The following is a 19,413-nucleotide window of genomic DNA, read 5'->3' as shown; positions in this document are numbered from 1 at the left end:
TGGCACAATGATCAGATGCCATACACATATACTCGAGCAGTTATACATCTCTAAAAATGTCCATTTTAGCCATCATCTGTGCTAATGTTTTTTGCAGTCAGATATAATATATAAACACAGTTTGGGGGGGGGGGGGGGGGGCTACTTCAGGGTCATTTTCTAGTGCTCTAACGTCATTAGGGAACTTGAGGTATATCCTGCAGTTAGTCTCTGTTTTATCCATTAAACAACCAACTCACTGAATTAATGAAGAAATAATCTAATTTTGCCCCCCCTCCCCCTTCTTCCCCCTCAACTGCTCTACTTTCTCCTGTGCTGGCGAGGAGCCTTGCATTTGAAGCCCATGGCTGGTGACTGAAAGGTTGACTGCAGGCAAGGGCAGGCTGCAGTATTGACTACTGGGTAATTATGCTTAAGTGGTGACTGGCAGAGGTAAATGGCAGCAACAGATTATCTGTTTTGAAGAGATGCATTCTTAGAATCAATAAGAGTCCATTTGTGGAAATGGAGCAATTTGGGGAAAAATACACCCCTGTGCCCAGCTCGCACCGCATCCACTTAAACAGAAGTGGCGGCCATAGTAGTTTCTATATATACGGTGTGTAGGAGAGAAAGGGAGGACAGAGGAAGTGAAAAGGCAATCCCATGAAAACATGCTTCATTTACTTGCTTGTTGCCAGACGAATGGGAGCAGGTCTATATTTTGCTCTCCTCAGAATGGAGATGCACTGTCGGAGTGGGTGAGAGGGGTTTTTCAAAGGACTTCAAAGAGCAAATGCATATTTTTTAGGAATAGTAAGCATTAGAATACAGAAGACACTCCAATGTGTGTGTGTTCATGAGTATATTTTTCCTTTTTTGTGTGTGTGTGTGTGTGTGTGTGTGTGTTTAATCAACTGTGTGACATCTCTTTCTCAACTGTGAGTGTTTAACTGACATGTAAACGTGTTGCTGGCCTAACAAGTCTCTGTGAGGCGGAGTAGCTGAGTTCCCTCTATAGCCCACACAGTAGCTGCGTTTACTCCATAGCCCGTACTGTTGCCTAATTACTGATTGAATTAGCCCTGAGGCTGAGCGCCCGTCACCGTCTGATGTCACCCCTGGCGGAGCGCGCGGCTGCAGGGGGAGCGGCTAGCGTTAGCGGTGTAGCGTGCGCTCTAAGTGATGAGGAGGAGTGATGAAGAGGAGTGGAGCGCCGCAGCGCAGGGTCTCCGAGGGGTCATAAAGAAGGCCCATTCATTAGCCGGAGACTCTCTCCTGGCTCTGCTTTTACTGGCTTGTCCCTTTTTTCACTCTTTTGCTCTCCGCAGGTTCATGGTTCATCCTCCTCCTCACTAGCCTCCAGAAAAGACTTGCAATGGCGCCGGGTCAATCAAACCGCCGCAGTTAGCCCTAATGGCTACCTTACAATATGACGATACACGAGGGCCGTACTAACACCGACTTAACTCTATCTCTCAATCAGTTTAATTGACATCTGTGGGCCCACACCCACAAGCTCCCTTCTCTGAGGAGAGAGGTATTAGTTTACTCCTGAAGTGACCCAGAGCTAGCAGCTAGCATTCCTCCATGTTTGGCGTGTGAAATGTGCATTATAAGGCGCTAATCCACATGGAGCGAAATTGGAAACTATGATAACAAAAGCCTCCAAGTGAATTATGGGATACAATGATACGGGTCAATGGCCACTCGAGCTGGATTGAGAGCCCTGCAGAAGAGGCATTTGGCTTTGGCGAGCCCATAGATCTGAGTGTAGCGGCCGCATCGGCTACTTTAATGGATGTCTGCTACTTCCTTTTAATGCTGCGGCTCCTCTTCCAGCGCCTCAGAGCGCCCCGTTAATCCAATCAGCGGAGAGCGAGGACTCACTTCCCCCCGCAGACGTCATTGGCCCCTCGTTTGTCTCTCGGGGTCAGCGGCGATGGCAGGCGTGTCTTTCACACTCACCCCTCTGGCCGCCATCCCTCACCGGCTCCCCAGCGCCCACTTATGCCTCTTCGGGGACCTGCCGCTCAGGCGTCCTGGGGGGGTGGGGTGGGGGGGGGGTGTGTGGGCGAGGTGAGACTGGAAGAAGGGGCAGTTCATCTGAGGAATAGTCCATGGGTCAATACTGACAGATGTATGAACCAGCAGTGGAGCCATGAAGTTGGTTGAACAGGATTGATGTCTCAGTGGTACTGTGGGTTTGCTGATATTAGTGATGTTAAATAACCCTCACAGGTGGTACTGTGTGTTTGGTGATATTACTGTAGTGATGTTAAATAAGTATATCCAGAGACGGTGATCTTTGGTATAACCCTCACAAGGGCCTCAGATCTTTCCAACATTTTGGTACTGTGGGTTTGTGCTACTCCACAGTATCTCTTGGTCAGAGTTGTGTATGGTGGCGTGGCCCTTACTATGAAACACAGAGGTGTGTATGGTGGGGTGTGGCCCTATGAAACACAGATGTGTGTATGGTGGTGGTGTGGCCCTTACTATGAAACCCTCGATGACGAGAGAGGTCTGAGAGACTCAGGAAGAGTTTCTTCCCCCAAGCCGTCCGGTACTTAAATGGAACTGACTGCACATAGCACTTTTTTCTCTATCTGCAATTGCCCCCCTCCTGACATCTTGAATGTATTGTTCTTTTTGTTGTTGTTTGTTACTGTTTTGGTGGGTTGTTTCTGTTTCTGTTCTGTGTCCGTTTGTACTGTATGCCTCTTTTTGCCTAGCATGGAGCCGACTGTAACATTTCACTGCATTATATGTATGTGGCAAATAAAATCTGAATCTGAATCTGAATCTGAATCTGAATCTGAGAGGTGTGTATGGTGGTGGCGTCGCCCTTACTATGAAACACAGAGGTGTGTATGGTGGTGGGCTGGCCCTTCCTATGAAACACAGGGGTGTGTGGTGGGGTGGCCCTTCCTATGAAACACAGGGGTGTGTGGTGGGGTGGCCCTTCCTATGAAACACAGGGGTGTGTTTGTCATGTTTTCATCACCATGTAGTATTTGTCATGTTTTCATTACTATAGTATTTGACATGTTTTCATGTATATATTTTTCTTGTGTGTAAGCTTCCGAGGATGTTGTAAAACCAGCACAATTATGTTCATGTACTGTATCCGTCACCAGTGGCACCCATCCAAATATGGCTGCCCTCATAGTTCAGCATTGTTCCGAGCTTGGCATGTAATCAACATTTCAGTGGTTTTAATGTGTTGATAGATGGATTAGACTGGCAGAAGGTGCCTGCTCTCTACTGATGTTTGGACAGTGCTTATTAGTGAAACAGCATACGGCCTATCAATGTCAACAAGTACACTTTAGCTTTAGACAAAATGATTTCATAGAAAAGGTAAAGCAGGGAGACCAAAAAGTGTATGGATTTAGTGTGCAGTAAAATAGTGTCCATTTCCTACTTTCTGCAGGGAAGACCAGACCAGACCATTAGCTTGTTTTAGTTTAGTGTAAGAACAAGGATATTGTTTGGTTTGACCTAGATTTGTTTTTGCACTGCAGAAGCACCACTTGTTATTTCCCAAAAGATGTACTAGATGGAGAAATGGGCCCTGGCTCATTACTGTGTCCTGCAGGTCAGGACCCTCTCAGGTGCAGCCCAGGGCACTCTAACAAATCTCTCTGACGAGTTCTCTTTCACGGGGAGCCGCTGCGCGCCAGACGAGTCCCTGGCCTCAGCAACGAGGGCCGGCCAATAAAAGTGTCTCGTAGACACAACAATGCATTTAACCATAATCACTTAAAAAGGCTAGACTTCCCACCGGTGAGCGCGCAATAATATTAGATGTCTGCCCGGCCTCATGTAAGTAAATCACCATGCAGGCTGAGCTGGGAGATTAAATACAGCGCTGATTGTTTTATGTGGACAAAGAGATATGGGTAACAATAGACAGGAAACACTACAGAGACGGTCTGATGGTGCAGCGGAGGCCGCAGCCATGGAAACGGTGTGTGTGTGTGGGGGGGGGGGGGGGGGGGGGGGGCTGGTATGCAACCGTGGACGTTATTGATGGTGATGCTCTGGCCGGGGCTGTGGTCCGAGATACTTGACAGGGGGCTTGCAGCCTCAGCAGTGTCACGAGTCACCTGGCCCAGTTATGGCTCACTTTCTGCAAGCTGGCTCCCCCCCCCCCCCCCCCCACCTCCAAAGCCTCGCCTCACGGCATCACGCCGCACTCAGGCTCCCAGTTTTTGTGATTACCCGACATTTCTTTTCAACCGCCCCCCCCCCCCCCCCCCCCTTCCTTGCTGCCAGCGTTTCCTGCCAGATCTCTTTAATAACCATCCAGATGAGGGTTCCTGTAATAATGCAGCTTCCGTTTTTATTGATAATGTGTCAGAGAATCTCTTAGTGTCGTTATCGAGCACACGAGGCAAAACTGAATGGCATCAGCTTCAGAGAAATAACTGATCAATAGCGAATAGCAAATTAAGTAATAGCATTTCTGTGTCGATGCATATTACAGCACAGTTAACAGCCCCGGATCGGCATGGCTCCACAGCCAGATCAATCCGCACGCCGGCCAGGTGTCTGGGCATGACAGCGTAATTGGCCGTCAGAGGGAAGCAAGCGGGCCGGAACAATGCCCACGGGCCGCGGTGGACTCTCCGGGCCACTTTCAGAACCATGCTGGGCTCTTTGTGGGCTGATGAGGGGGTATTGTGGGGTCCCCCGCAGCACAGAGCCCTGGCCACTGGGACGAATAACTGCTGCTAGTGTTATGGGGGACAAAATGGAGCCAGAGGGATCGGTGACTTCATTACTGTAGACATTAGGGAAGTTACTCTGAGTGAAACTGATCATTTGAGGTGGAGCTGACAGCTGATTGATTGATTGATTGATTGATTGATTGATTGACTGTTATACATCTGCATCTATTAAAACAACCAGAAAAGATAGATAAGCTATAACAAAATACAAAGCAGAGAATAGATATAAGACCTTCAAATTGGCTATATGGTCTATAAGTGCCAGGAATACAGTTTGAGGGTCAAAAGATGGATCACTACAGCAGTTTCAGTTTGTATGTAGGCTACTGCAGGGATGGAAATTAAACGTTTGGTCCACCTGCCACTGTGGCTAGTGAACTCCAAAATCTACCAGCCACTCAACTTTTTCACCAGCCACCAGAGATGCGGCCTGAACATTCAGAGCTCATAACTGGCCTGTCCTCCGGGCACAGTGATAAAACTAAAGGTCAACAAAACAGCATTCATATGCCACAGTATCATAAAAGTGGTGTGGCTCTTTTAAGGCAATCCATTGGTGTGAGTTCTAGAGCCACACAACTTGATCTAACTATATTGCAGCCTACAGCATCTGATTTGAATATTTACAGATATCTACAATATATTTCACATTTAACATTTACTTTTACTTTTCTATTCTGTATACAAACTCACATACACACACACACACACACACACACACACAGGGAGAGGGAGAAAGAGAGAGAGAGAGAGAAAGACGCACCCACATACAATATAGCTACAAAGAGTGGACCAACATCATATTAGTAAACCATAGATTAAGAATAGGATGTCACTTAAGTTCATATGGGGGTCAAGACAGGTGACCCAATACTTTTGGCAATATAGTGTATACACAAAAACAAACTTTTGAACAAATATATTGACTATTGAGGATATGAAGCCATATATGAAGTCAGATGTCAGGCAATCATATACCCAGACTGCTGTGAATCATAATGGAGGCAGAACAGTTCCTGTGACGGCGCATGCTGCCCATGCCAGCAGTTTCTTGGGGACAAAGGAAAGAGACATAATGTGTGGATGGTGAAGCATCAATCGATTAACTACTAGAACATACTTAAATTGATCATATTTGATTTTCCAAATGCAAGGATCAGAGAGAAAATGACTGAACCCCCCCCCCCCCACATGCTAGCAAACCCATCAAAACTCACATAAATCAAGGAATGATTCAGTCTCTGCCCAAGCAATGATCTAATCGCATGAAGTATATCAGTTCAGGGAATTCCTCTCATTCAATGGTTCCTGGTAATGGCAGGTTAATATATCCTCATCGAAGAAGGCTAGCCAACCACTTTAAAATGGGGACATTGTATGGTACCGCGACTTTTGGTTTGTGAGGACGATTCCCGATCTAGCCTACGCCAAGAACTCAAATATGTAATCTCACAGTTTTGATATGCATAATTGCCTAGCTCACATGGACGCTCAGTCGTGTTTTGAGGTTTAATGAGATAGGTTGTGGAGACGCGGGGTTACAGCTGTGGCCCTGGTCGATCAGCTGCAGGCGAGCCTTGGCAGGCACGAGGGGGGGAGATCAATAAACGTTAGAGTCGAGTGGTTGAGCGTGCTCGCTACGTTGGGAACACATCACACATCCGACAGCGCTCGGAGAGAGGGGGGAGTGACTGTGCTTCGCCTAAACCTAGAGCGCCCCTCACACTGACAGGCGAGTTTTACTCCGGGATACCATGTCTATCCCCGAAACTGACAGCCAGAGTGGCCACTAGTGAACGGGAGACAAAGGCACTCTGAGCCACAGAGACCGTTTGTCTACGTGTGCTCAGTTGGCGGTTCACGGGCGTTTAGAGTGTTTTTCACCAAACTCTGGAGGATGCGCGTGGACATGATTGCTATTCGAATTTTGTCCGGGTTGAGCGTGCTGGTCCTACATGCCCATGGCGCGAGAGTTGTTAGCGGTGAGTCGAAATTAATTTCATTTTACTGTAAACTTGAGGAAAAGTTTACTGTTACGTGTACTTAATGCATTACTTATTTGGTAAGGTTAAAGCTTGGTTAAAGTTTGGTTAGGCTACGAGTGTCTACAATAATGTAAAGGTTTTTGTCAATGAGAAAGCTAAAATATTGATTGAAATATAATATGTAAAAGTCTTTATTTAAGTTGTATGGGGAAGTATCCAAAAAGTGTAATGCAATAGAATTACAAATGTTTGCTCATATCTAAATTCTTAAATTTACCCATTGTGCGTCTGTGTGTGTGTGTGTGTGTGTGTGTGTGTGTGTCTGTGTGTGTGTGAGAGAGAGAGTGTGAGCATGTGTGTGTGTGTGTGTGTGTGTGTGTGAGTGTGAGTGTGAGCATGTGTGTGTGTGTGTGTGTGTGTGTGTGTGTGTGTGTGTGAGTGTGAGTGTGAGCATGTGTGTGTGTGTGTGTGTGTGTGTGTGTGTGTGTGTGTGTGCATGCGTGCGTGTGTGTGTGTGTGCTTGCGTGCGTGTGTGTGTGAGAGAGAGAGAGAGAGAGAGAGTCATTGTTTGAAGTGAGAGACATCTTTGAACAGTTTTGTGCAAAAGCAAGCAATAGTACATTGCACATGGCAGTGCAAATATAGTGACAACCAAAGCTGAGATCCCCGCTATTAAAGAGATGTCTGGAAGGACATGTCTGGATCGTTGAGCGATGGGGTCAAAAGTTTAGGACATGGTAAAATGGAATTGAGGGATTGAGCATCAGCAAAGCGGGAGGAATCGGAAACAGGAGAAGGAAGCGATGGGAAGAAAGAGTGGGAAGTTGGTGCGTAAACTGCTGAGTCCGGTCCTCCCCCTGCAAGACCCGGCCCATTACCGGACCCAAAGTGATGATAGTGCAGATCTGGATCAGGCAATTATTTAAAGTACCTCCTGGGCAGTGAGCTAATGTTATTATTAGACTTTTAACAGAGTGTGTATTAATCACGGTTATTATTCTCAACGTGCCGCTGTAACCCCGGTGCTTTAGAAGAGGGCTTGAGTCTGCCCTCAGCCATAACCAGTGGACGAGCCCTGAGGTGGGCCGATGGGTCGGATGCTCCGCTCGGCTACATGATCATATAAAGCTGTGACCAGCAGATGAAGAATGCTTTTATTGAGACACTATGAGCTCATCCGCTCTCTACCTTACCACTCTGCCATCCTCTTCTAGAGCCACTTTAAGAACTTCTTTTTTTTAATCAGTCTGTCATTCCCTTTCATCCTCTGTTAGAACCTATTTTTTTCTTTGCCAATCTGCCATTCCCTTTTAGAACCTCCTTTTTATCAGTCTGCCATTTGCTTTCATCCTCTGTTAGAACCTCTTTTTTGTTTGTCTGTATAAGAGATATATCCAGAAGACTCTGCTTCGACATTTTGGATCCTTGGCTGCCTCATAGAGGCTTGAATAGCATTTCTTCATCTTGAGTAGCATTTCTTCATCTTGAATAGCATTTCTTCATCTTGAACAGCATTTCGTGGAGCTTTATCGAGCTTCTGTTTTGTGTTCTCCTCCTTTGTGTCGTCTGTCAGTCCACATCCACTCAGTATTGTGAGAGCCCACTGAAGTCCAGAAATGTACAGTTATTAAAATGCTATTGGACTGGATGGTAATGGATCAGTTATGATTATGATGATATTGTCTGCGCCCAAGCAGCCTGTCAGAGATGTTCCACTGAGATTAATATATCAAGAAGGACCTTCAATACGCTAGATTAAAACTCTTGGCAAAGCAGGATGATTTAGTCTGAAACGTTCTACAGGCTATTGGATGGTTAAATTCTGGATGGGACAACGATAACTTGATTAGCCCTGTGACTTTCTCATGGGTCAGACAAATCGGGGAGAAGAGATCATCATTGCTCAGACAAGGACTGAAGAGGTTGCGAGAGGCAGCGTCCACCCCAGTGTAGCGCATCATCCATCTGCATTTGTTAATTAGCGGAGTTCTTGGACCAAGAGGCAGGACTAATGAATGAAATACTCTACCGTCCGTACATGACTGGACTGAAAATATGGTGCTTTTGGCTCTCTGCATCTGAATCCCAACTTCTAACTTTGTTGCCTGACTTGTCTGCACAGTCTGCTCATTGTAGAGTGAAATATTCAATAATAGAATGGACTGCTATCACAAAAGAGCACTTTTTAACATGTGACGTGCACATTTTCACCATAGAATTTGAGTGAGAAATTTGAACTGTGATATGGCATTGTGAAAACCTTGTAAGTCATACCGTAACTCAAATTCAAATATTCAAATATATAACAATGTTATTCTAATATGTGTGTATAAATATAACAACTTTATTCTAATGCATAATATAACGTTATAATGTTATTCTGATGTATAACATAGCCTTATTCTGATAATATATATATAACATAATTTTTTTCTGATATATTATAACATCGTTACTACAGGCCAGACAGTGTGATATATATATATATATATATATATATAATATAATATAACATCGTTATTGCAGGCCAGACAGTGTATATAATATAATATAACATCGTTATTACTGCCCAGACAGTGTGATATATATAATATAATATAACATGGTTATTGCAGGCCAGACGGTGTGCCATGGGGGCCCAGAGCAGCCGTGCTACAAGATCGCCTACTTCCACGACATGACGAGCCGCGTGGCCTTCTGGGAGGCGAGCCAGGCGTGCGAGCTGGACGGCGGCGCGCTGCTGAGCGTGGACAACGCGTCCGAGCAGCGCCACATCGAGTGGCTCCTGCAGGAGCTCACCAGCGTCGCCGACGGAGACTTCTGGATCGGGCTGACCCGCTCGGACGGCGACAGCACCCAGGAGCACGCCGGGTTCACGTCCTGCCCCGACCTGTACCGCTGGAGCGACGGGAGCGTGTCGGAGTTCAGGTGAGAATAGAAGAATAGAATAGAATAGAATAGAATGTATACTTTTGGGTTCACGTCCACCTGTACCGCTGGAGTTCAGGTGAGAATAGAAGAATAGAATAGAATAGATATACTTTTGGGTTCACGTCCTGCCCCGACTTCTACCGCTGGAGCGGCGGGAGCGTGTCGGAGTTCAGGTGAGAATAGAAGAATACAATAGAATAGAATACAATAGAATAGAATGTATAGTTTTGGGTTCACGTCCACCTGTACCGCTGGAGCGGCGGGAGCGTGTCGGAGTTCAGGTGAGCTGCGGCGGCACGACAATACGGAGCTGAAGAGGAGACCAGAGGCTCTTCTCAACGTCTCTCTTCGGCCCTCCGGCTCGTTCCCACTGATCTATAAAGAATGATGGGGCGGCTACTATGGGATAGTCTATCCAGTGTTCTTTATAGATCAGTGGGAACGAGCCGGAGGACTGAGGATCGAGGACCGAGGAGAGATGTTGAGAAGAGCCCTTAGGAGAGACTCCTTTAGGTTATTCAGAAGGTTTCAAATGACAGACATGCATTGGTTGGCCATCTTGTACCCAGTCAGCAGTGTTGTCAAGTGGATCCTGAATATTGGTCCTGCCTCTGTGTGTTTGTTATTGTTATTGTTATGAAGAACCAGAGATTCTCAGAACTTCTCACAGTTCCCACAGGTTTTCAACGGTTCTGAATATAAATAGATTTCCTGATTGTGTGTACTGTATGTCTGCACACGTACATGACGTATGCCCCCCTAACACTCTTGAGTGTGGCGTATGTCCCCCTAACATTCGTGTGTGTGGCGTATGCCACCCTAACACTCCTGTACATGACGTATGCCACCCTAACACTCGTGTGTGTGGCGTATGCCCCCCTAACACTCCTGTACATGACGTATGCCACCCTAACACTCGTGTGTATGGCGTATGCCACCCTAACACTCGTGTGTATGGCGTATGCCACCCTAACACTCGTGTGTATGGCGTATGCCACCCTAACACTCGTGTGTATGGCGTATGCCACCCTAACACTCGTGTGTGTGGCGTTGACATGGCCGTGCCCTCTGCCCGTCTCTAAGGAACTGGTACTTTGACGAGCCGTCGTGTGGGGGCGAGGCCTGTGTGGTGATGTACCATCAGCCCACGGCGCATCCCGGACTGGGCGGAGCCTACCTGTACCAGTGGAACGACGACAGATGCAACATGAAGCACAACTTCATCTGCAAATATGAGCCAGGTGAACACCGGAGAGCACGCAGCAGTCTTAGCTCATATACTGTACCTCTCATACCTCTCATGGGACACTTACAGTATGTCCACTTAGCACCAGCAGTCTTAGCTCATATACTGTACATACTATACATAATACTCATATACCTCTCATACCTCTCATGAGACACTTACAGTATGTCCACTTAGCACCAGCAGTCTTAGCTCATATACTGTACCTCTCATACCTCTCATGGGACACTCATGTCCACTCAAGCCCGGCAGAATAGTTTTCTATCTCTGTGCGGCTGCTGCACGGCAGACGTTTCTAGTGGGCGTTGCTCCATTGAAAACAATGGAATTCTATTTTTTTTCGTGGCGTGGCGCGGCGCTTCTGGTGGGCGTTGGCCTTCAGAGTGCATCAGACAGGGCTGAACACAGTGCTGGATAGTCCAGAAATTATCAGAACAAACAACCAAATTTCTTCCTCTGCATGTTTCATTCCATCAGATAGAAAACAGTGTCTTTTTCCTCAATGTTGCGACATGGTTTTGGTGAAACCTAAAAGGACGGTTCTTTTTAAGTAGTGAGCACCAGCTTGATATCTTTTTCCACAAAGCATACAAACTAATATTTATTCACACATACTGTACAAATAGGCATACACACCCACATAGGCACACCAACACTCATACAAAACATTATGACAACGTTATCATCTCTGGTCTAGAGAGCCATTTGGTGAAGGAACAAGGGGACAGGCCTGGAGTCCGTGAGCCAGGTGAGGATTTCCTACTGCTAATATTACAGACAGGATTACTTAAGACACACAGCCTTACGTAACACGCACCTGTGTGTAAAAAGACGTAACACACACACCTGTGTCTTAGAGACATGCTCTTCATTCCACAACTGTACGCATGGACGGGCTACATTCCTGAAACAGATGGAATAGTTTAGAGGGAAACAAATCTCTACAAACCTTAAACAGCCACAGTGTTGGAGGCTTGGAGCAAATACGTTAGAATAAATTCACCGTAATAAACTATAATGATTTTTTAAAAAATGAATTATTTAAATTATTATTATTATTATTATCATTATTATTATTTATAATTGCTATTCATTTATTTAATTTATTTAATTTAATTTATTTAATTTATTTAATTTATTTAATTTATTTAATTTATTAATAATGTATTATGATATCACCCCTCAACTTGCTCGAACTCCTCTGATAAATCTCACCAGCATGTTTACACATCTTGTCAGAGCTGCTGGTATAACAGGAAGCCCTTGTTTACAAACGTCTATGCATTCTCAGACGCTCACGCACCAGAGGAGGCTACGGAGATGAAGCCAGCTGTGGACCCCGAGGGCGGGGACAGTCCCGTGTTAGTGGCTGATCCCTCAGGTAACACACGAGAGCAGCACCAGAACGAGGAGCAATGGTTCCTGAGCCGACCTCACGTGCTTATTGCTGCTACTTTCTCCGAAATGTTGTTCTCCGCAGTGTTAGGATATAGTCGGTGTGTGAGTTCACAGAGTCCAAGGATCTGTTTCGATGCGAATCTGAAAGAAAGGGTCATAAATAAACAGCTGTAGTCTAATAAACTGCCTGTGTGCTTTACAAGGCATTTTAAGTGGATGTGTGTTTTCAACATGGCCTGGTTTCTCCGGCCTCACTCTTTAAATATTATTGCATCTGTCCTCTCTGATGTAGAGGATGCCTCTTTCTCAAACGGTATCTACAATAGAGAGATTCAGAGGCTCAGCCTTCTGGCAGTTCATGATCACTAAGAGTACAGTTTATTAATGGTTTCTTTAAAAGGGTTAAGTTATATTATAGCCTTTTCCACAAATTATGAGAAATCTTTCTTTGTACTTTTAAAGAATTCTAGGCTTTGAAACCCATTATAAAGCCACAACACAGCCCCCCCTGAGGAAGTCCTAAGTAGAATCCTTTAAGGGTCTTGAGAAGAGGCAATTAGGAAAAAAAACTACACTGCAGTCACTTCTAAGCCTAATAAGTTAAACATTATAGAGAGAAATTATAGTCTGCATTTGATAAAATGAACCCATAAGAGCCCAACTGTTCAGAGAAAATATATTCACCACGAGCGTTCACCACTGTTTGCGTTCAGAGAAAACATATTCACCACCACGAGCGTTCACCACTCTTTGCGTTCAGAGAAAACATATTCACCACCACGAGCGTTCACCACTCTTTGCGTTCAGAGAAAACATATTCACCGCAAGTGTTCACCACTGTTTGCGTTTATAGACAACACATTCACCATAAAGGTTGGCCATGTTTGCGGAGTGTGACCGAGGCCTGTGTTCCTCTCGCAGGTATGTTCCTGGTGTACGTGATCATTCCCACCATCCCCCTGCTGCTGCTCATCCTGGTGGCGTCCGGGACCTGCTGCTTTCAGATGCTCAGCAAGAGGTGATCGCACATTCCCATTTTGTGTGTGTGTGTGTGTGTGTGTGTGTGTGTGTGTGTGTGTGTGTGTGTGTGTGTGTGTGTGTGTGTGTGTGTGTGTGTGTGTGTGAGTGAGGAGAGCAGTGACATTTAAAGAAAACAGAAATAATTCACTCTCGCTGTTTCCGTCTCTCACACACACACTTACAGTAAACGTGTTATCATTATCAGTAATCTCCTGGCTTACAGGGGTGCATTTTAACACACACACACAACACATACACACACACACACACTTACAGTAAACTTGTTATCATTATCAGTAATCTCCTGGCTTACAGGGGTGCTCAGTCTAGCAGCTGTAGCATCTGCCTCCTGTTTTTAGCAATGTCTGTTTATATGTGTGTGTGTTTATGTATGTGTGTGTGTGTGTGTGTGTGTGTGTGTGTGTGTGTGTGTGTGTGTGTGTGTGTGTGTGTGTGGACTCAGTACTGCAGCATTACAACATGCTGGCTACATGTCTCATAGCTACAGCAGGGTAGTCTGAGCTGGCTGTCTCCTGCAATGCCACATCGATATCTGGAACATGAGGCCAGACATGTACGGACTGAACTGCTGAAGCAAGCCATTCTCCTGCACCCCCCCCCCCCCACACACACACACACATACACACACATAAAGCCATTCTCCTGCCCCCTCCCTGGACCCACTCCCCACACACACACACACACACACACACACACACACACACCATCAAGCATCAAGTGGAGTCTAGTCTTCCTGATGGGGCATTACAAAGCACTTCATTTGTATAATTTATGATATTTATTAGGCCCCAGCTCACTCAGAGTGATGTCTTTGTAACATATTTTCGATCATCGGTCCAGGCAGGGCATCTCCAGACAATGCATTTAATCACGCTCGCAAGCGGCCGCCGGCCTGCATTAAAAGGCTTGCTGGACCGCGTTCAAGTTGCGTCCAGATGAAACGCCTCTCGTGCTTTAATAAATGGGGGGGGTCCTGCTTTACAATGCACGCCACTTGTACCCGTGACACGGCGCAGCCATCACACAAGATGGAACGCTACAGACGAGATGGAACGCTACACACAAGATGGAACGCTACATGAGGCCTGACGTGTGGTGAACGCACGCCAGGAGAAATGCTCTGACAGGAGTCTGCCTCGATCAGCTCTTTACTGCACGCTGCATCTTTCTACTGCGCTGCACTTCCAAAGCACAATTCAGCCTTTTCTATGTATCTGGTTTTAAACAGGGCGTAATGCCACCTTAATGGAGAGAGGCTAATTGGTCTTTGAGCAGCAATTCTTCAGACCAAAATCAGATTAATTTATTGTCCCGTGACAGTAGTGGTAAAAAATGCTTGTTTGTGTAAGATTGGCCAACTACCTTCTGTATTGCCTGCCTACAGTCGCAAGGGCTTGATGATGACTCTTGGATCAAATGCTCTTTCTCCCCCCCCCCCCCCCCCCCCCCCCCACAGCAAGCCGAGGACCAAGACCAGCGTTACCCAGTCCACGCTCTGGATCTCCAAGAGCCCCAAGTCAGGGAGCGCCATGGAGGTGTGAGAGCGGGCACACACAGCAACACGTCGCTCCCCCGTGGCCGCGGGAAGGAGGCGCGTTGCTCCCCTTGTGGGGAGGTGAAAGAGACACTGTTGTCCGCTTTGTGCAAAGTTCCGCTTAACCCCTCCGCTCGTCTGCAGAGCAGTGTGTCGTCTCAATGTGTAACTGTCCACCGGTCAAGGTCCTCCGTGACAAAGGATCCCAGTCTTCTGTGTGAAACTGCATGTTTTTAATCGCATTAGTGGGTGTCTCGTCAGCGTTCACCAACAATAGCCCTCTACCTGCCATTCATCCATCCATCCATCCATCCGTCTTCTCTCATTCCTCACATCTCTCTCCATCTCATTCTCTTTCTCTCTCTCCACCACCTACTCCCCTCACACATCTTGCCTCCTCCTCCTCCTCCTCCTCCTCCTCCTCCTCCTCCTCCTCCTCGTCCTGCTCCTCTCCTCCCCTGGCGTGAGGGGGAGCCTCTCCTCCTCGTGCTCTCCGTTGCTAGGGGAGTCTCTCTCTAATTGGCCCCGAGCGCAGGGAGGGAATTGATTACAGTAATTAAGCCGGATGCAAATGGGACGGAGAGAAGAAAGCGGGATTAAGCGTCTCAGCTGACGCAAATAGGGTCACCGCTATCGAGGACTTTGATGAACACAGACATACACACACACACACACGCACACACATACACGCTCAAAAAGAAATGAAACAGCACCAAAAGTCGAACTAAGTCCACTGTGTGTGCGTGCGTGTATGTGTGTGTGTGTGTGAGAGAGAGAAAGAGACAGAAAGGGGGTGGGGTTGGCAGAAAAAAGGGAAAACTCTCAAGTGCTCTTCCTATGAAATTTCAACTTCGTTCCAAGAAAAAAGGAGAAAAGTCCCTCTTCAGAGACACATTTATCTCTCAAAGCAACTGTGCCCATGGTTTGGAAAATGAGTTCTAGTAATTTGTGAATTTGCCAATTTAATGTTTTAGGCTGTATTGCACTGATGACCAATATAGTGTTTTAGGCTGTATTGCTTTATGAACAGTTAGCTGATATAAGATCCCATTAACCAGCAGTAGGCTAAATGTTAAAGGCATCCGTGGCAAATAACTGAAAACTATGAAACACTACATTCAAAAGAAACATTTCACGAGTTTGATATTTTTAGTTCTTAAACACAGACAATATTGTAAATTTTTGCATGTGCAGCTTTATGAAATACATTTCCGTTTTAAAATATTAACTTCTATTTTGTATAATTGCCTATATTTGACATAAATTCTGTTTATTTAAATCACCTGAACATATTTATACAGTATTATAATCCATAATGTCACACTTAAAGGAGGAATGCGCCATGTTTTCACATAGATCATCTCTCTTTCTCAAGGTCACCGTGTGTAAATAAAAAATAAACAAAAACAAAATCGGTTTTACGTGCTCGAGTCGCTAAAGCCAGCAGCTGATGCAGGGAGACAGCTACAGCGTAGAGTAGAGTAACGGAGATGTATGTGAAAATTCACTGCATTTCCCCTTGAAGTCATTCCTCCATTCATTCATGTGTTAACGACTATCTAAACTTGAACAGAAACAAACAAAGTCATTGTGAAACCAGATCTACACTTGATCTGGGTCAGAGGCATCTGCCAACTTGGAAGTGTTTAATTTATTAGAATGTGTGTGTGTGTGTGTATGTGTGTGTGTGTGTCAGTTAAATAACTATTCATGTTGAGGAAAAAAAACGACATGATTCACCGAGAGTGCGCAGCTGTAGGTTGTGCGGATGTTAAGATCAGTGTGTGTTGCTGGTGGTTGTGCGGATGTTAAGATCAGTGTGTGTGCTGTTGGTTGTGAAGGATGTTAAGATCAGTGTGTGTTGCTCTGAATGTTTTCTATTCATCTCTTCAGCGCCTCTCTCCTGCAGCATGTACAGCACAGGACTCTCTTTCGTCTCTAAAGAAAAGGGATTATTTTTCACTCCTACTGTACCTCCTTTTGTGAACATGAAAATAAAAGTGCTTAGTGTGTGTAGAGCGGCTGATTTTCGTGTTGGAGCCAGTAGATACTGTATACTACACACACATGCGCACACACACACACACACACACACACACACACACTTACATTACAGTTGGCACTACAGAAAACATGTCAGGCATAAAGACAGATCTGGTAGATGAGAAGGAGTGACAGCACACACTCGCGTTCTCTCTCCTTCTCAGGGATCATATTCTCTCTCCTCTGCCATGCCACGGGTATTTATGTGTGTGCTTTCTCTTAGGCTGCAATTAGCAATACAAAGCACTTAAAAACACACTGGTAATTAGCCAACCAATTAAACTAATCAGTCTTTTGCTTCGACAGGAGAGCTGGCGTCACACACACAGGCTCGAGTAATTATAGATATGACGGTAATCACTGCCTTTAAAGCGCAGGGGGGAGAATTAAAGAAACATAGCCTTTCCCATCTGGAGAAGAGGTTCAGTCTCTCTAATGAGGAGGAAAAAAAGGAAAGCCATCATCTCACACCTATTCAAAAAGACACATAAATGTTCATACATGTAAGCATCTTACATCACTGGTTTTGAAGGCAGTGTAGTCTAAATATTGAGAAGAGGGTTAAAAAATGACGATATTGAAAATGACTGATCAATGAATCCATGTCTCCAAGATAATCGTCCACAGTATCAGTATTCATTGCAGATATATTCAGAAACATCTCTTCAGTAAAGGGTCACAGAGTTCACAACACCACAAAAACATTGACTTCTGTCTTCAGTGAGATATGCTTTAATGATACATAATGGGAAGCACCATGCACAGGTATTTGCATTTGCAGACACATGCCACCGATCCACCGTGTCCTTCAACTCTCCTTCACAAGGTCACACCCTTTTACCCAGCGGGTCATCTTGCGCCCTTTGCAGTAGTCGGTCCAGCTGTCCCTGCAGGCCAAACAACCCATGAACAGGATTCGGTAACCGACATCAATCTCAACAGTTCAGCTGAGCTGCAGACACATCTATCACGCAGTAGTGACCCCAGTCCAATCAAAATCCCACATCTATCACGCAGTAGTGACCCCAGTCCAATCAAAATCCCACACCTATCACGCAGTAATGACCCCAGTCCAATCAAAATCCCACATCTATCACGCAGTAATGACCCCAGTCCAATCAAAATCCCACATCTATCACGCAGTAGTGACCCCAGTCCAATCAAAATCCCACATCTGAGCCAGATCTGAATGGCATCTAGGAGGAGCCAGATGTGGACAGTTGTGCTATTTCTAAACATTTTAAAGGAGCGCACCAACTTCCTGGGAAATGATCTTATTTGCTGTGGACGCTAGTTAGATAGGATGCTACATACAGTACCTCCTCTTGTCCATTAGCATTAGCCCAGCGGGACACTGTCATTCACTGTGAGTGGACTAGACCAGTTAGCTTATAGCTAGCCTATAGCTCCCTTTTCTATATAGGCTAACTGTTGGCATGTTTCAGTCTGTGTAATCATAAACTATTTTTACATCATTTTTCACACGTGCCATTGATATCTTTTTAAGGGTCCCCAAGGGCACTCGGACTCGAGTGTGGTGCCGGCGCTTTTTTTTTTTTTTTAATCCTACGTTATGACTAACACTTACCAAGCCTGCAGCCCATCCCGCTCCACAATGGTTTTCAGGCATTTAACAGAAGCCACCAAGTCATCATTCAGCAATTCTGTTGAAGAAATATGAGCAAAAATGTGTGAAATAACCCTCATTTGCACAGCCCTGTACATGTTCCTCTCAGGCTACTGTCATAAGGACCTGAGCTCTTTCCATTGCTGTGTGTTGGCTTAAGTATTGGATAAAACAATGAAAAACAATATTTTATTAAATGTTGAAATTTAATAGAAGTAACGTTAGTCCCACCTGCACACTTGACGTTGCACTGGTTCTTTCCTCCACGGGTTCCATCGTCACACCACTGGAAACTGTTGATCTGGAAAATTCCGTAGTCTTTCCCCACATCGGCAGATCTCACCTTGTGAGACTTCCACTTAGTCTCCCAGTAGGCCATACACACATCTATCGAGTACACAGGCCAAGTCAGAATACATTTCAAAATAGCGGTCTACAGTATGTCAAATATGACATTCTGACACACTCCACAATTAATGTACACTCACCGGGACAAAACAAACACAGAGTTCTAATTTAGATAAATGTCCATGAATATGTTCATCAATAGATCCATCCATCCATCCACAGATACATTTATCAGTAGACAATGTTCAATTACACTGAACCACGCACATGTGTAGTGGGATTGATTTGAATGCACAACTCTACTCACAGTTGCCTACGGAATGTCCACCAAAGGTGTCCAGGCCCTGGGCTTTGAAGATCTTGGCTACTTCACAACGACTGAGCCTGCGCGCCAAGCACAGAGGCACACACACTAACACCATCAGCACGAGCAGCCTCATGATGTGTGTGTGGCGATGGCTAACTAGGGTACAGGTGTGGTACAGGTACAGGTACAGCTGCAGTACAAGTCTGGCTCTGAGGACGGCTCCCCACTCCGTCCGTTA

The 19,413-nt window shown here is 45.6% G+C and overlaps 2 protein-coding genes across 2 annotated transcripts; one reads left to right on the top strand and one right to left on the bottom strand.

Moving 5' to 3' along the window:
• The first annotated feature begins 6,353 nt into the window (after positions 1 to 6,353).
• Positions 6,354 to 16,864, top strand: chodl (chondrolectin). The gene is made up of 7 exons (XM_062520655.1): positions 6,354 to 6,697; positions 9,316 to 9,628; positions 10,715 to 10,872; positions 11,575 to 11,625; positions 12,169 to 12,258; positions 13,197 to 13,293; positions 14,773 to 16,864. Exons 1-7 carry the CDS (start codon positions 6,613 to 6,615, stop codon positions 14,855 to 14,857), a joined length of 879 nt encoding a protein of 292 aa, XP_062376639.1. The 5' UTR covers positions 6,354 to 6,612; the 3' UTR covers positions 14,858 to 16,864.
• A 733-nt stretch (positions 16,865 to 17,597) lies between these two features.
• Positions 17,598 to 19,395, bottom strand: lyz (lysozyme). Its single transcript, XM_062520656.1, has 4 exons — positions 19,176 to 19,395; positions 18,752 to 18,907; positions 18,482 to 18,557; positions 17,598 to 17,780 (listed from the first exon to the last, which is right to left on the bottom strand). Exons 1-4 carry the CDS (start codon positions 19,306 to 19,308, stop codon positions 17,702 to 17,704), a joined length of 444 nt encoding a protein of 147 aa, XP_062376640.1. The 5' UTR covers positions 19,309 to 19,395; the 3' UTR covers positions 17,598 to 17,701.
• Positions 19,396 to 19,413: the final 18 nt, after the last annotated feature.

This window comes from Sardina pilchardus, chromosome 19, assembly GCF_963854185.1.
Source record: "Sardina pilchardus chromosome 19, fSarPil1.1, whole genome shotgun sequence".
NCBI lineage: Eukaryota > Metazoa > Chordata > Actinopteri > Clupeiformes > Clupeidae > Sardina > Sardina pilchardus.
Note: the sequence above shows the minus strand (reverse complement) of the source record. Positions and strands in the feature narration are given on the sequence as shown.

What these genes read in the sequence shown, in the direction of transcription:
- chodl (XM_062520655.1), top strand. Translation starts at nt 6,613, where the DNA reads ATGCGCGTGGACATGATTGCTATTCGAATTTTGTCCGGGTTGAGCGTG. An exon ending in CATCTGCAAATATGAGCCAG is followed by an intron (nt 10,873 to 11,574) that starts GTGAACACCGGA and finishes TCTCTGGTCTAG; the next exon opens with AGAGCCATTTGGTGAAGGAA. An exon ending in TTTCAGATGCTCAGCAAGAG is followed by an intron (nt 13,294 to 14,772) that starts GTGATCGCACAT and finishes CCCCCCCCACAG; the next exon opens with CAAGCCGAGGACCAAGACCA.
- lyz (XM_062520656.1), bottom strand. Translation starts at nt 19,308, where the DNA reads ATGAGGCTGCTCGTGCTGATGGTGTTAGTGTGTGTGCCTCTGTGCTTG. An exon ending in GTGCAACGTCAAGTGTGCAG is followed by an intron (nt 18,558 to 18,751) that starts GTGGGACTAACG and finishes TTTCTTCAACAG; the next exon opens with AATTGCTGAATGATGACTTG. An exon ending in CGGGATGGGCTGCAGGCTTG is followed by an intron (nt 17,781 to 18,481) that starts GTAAGTGTTAGT and finishes TTTGGCCTGCAG; the next exon opens with GGACAGCTGGACCGACTACT.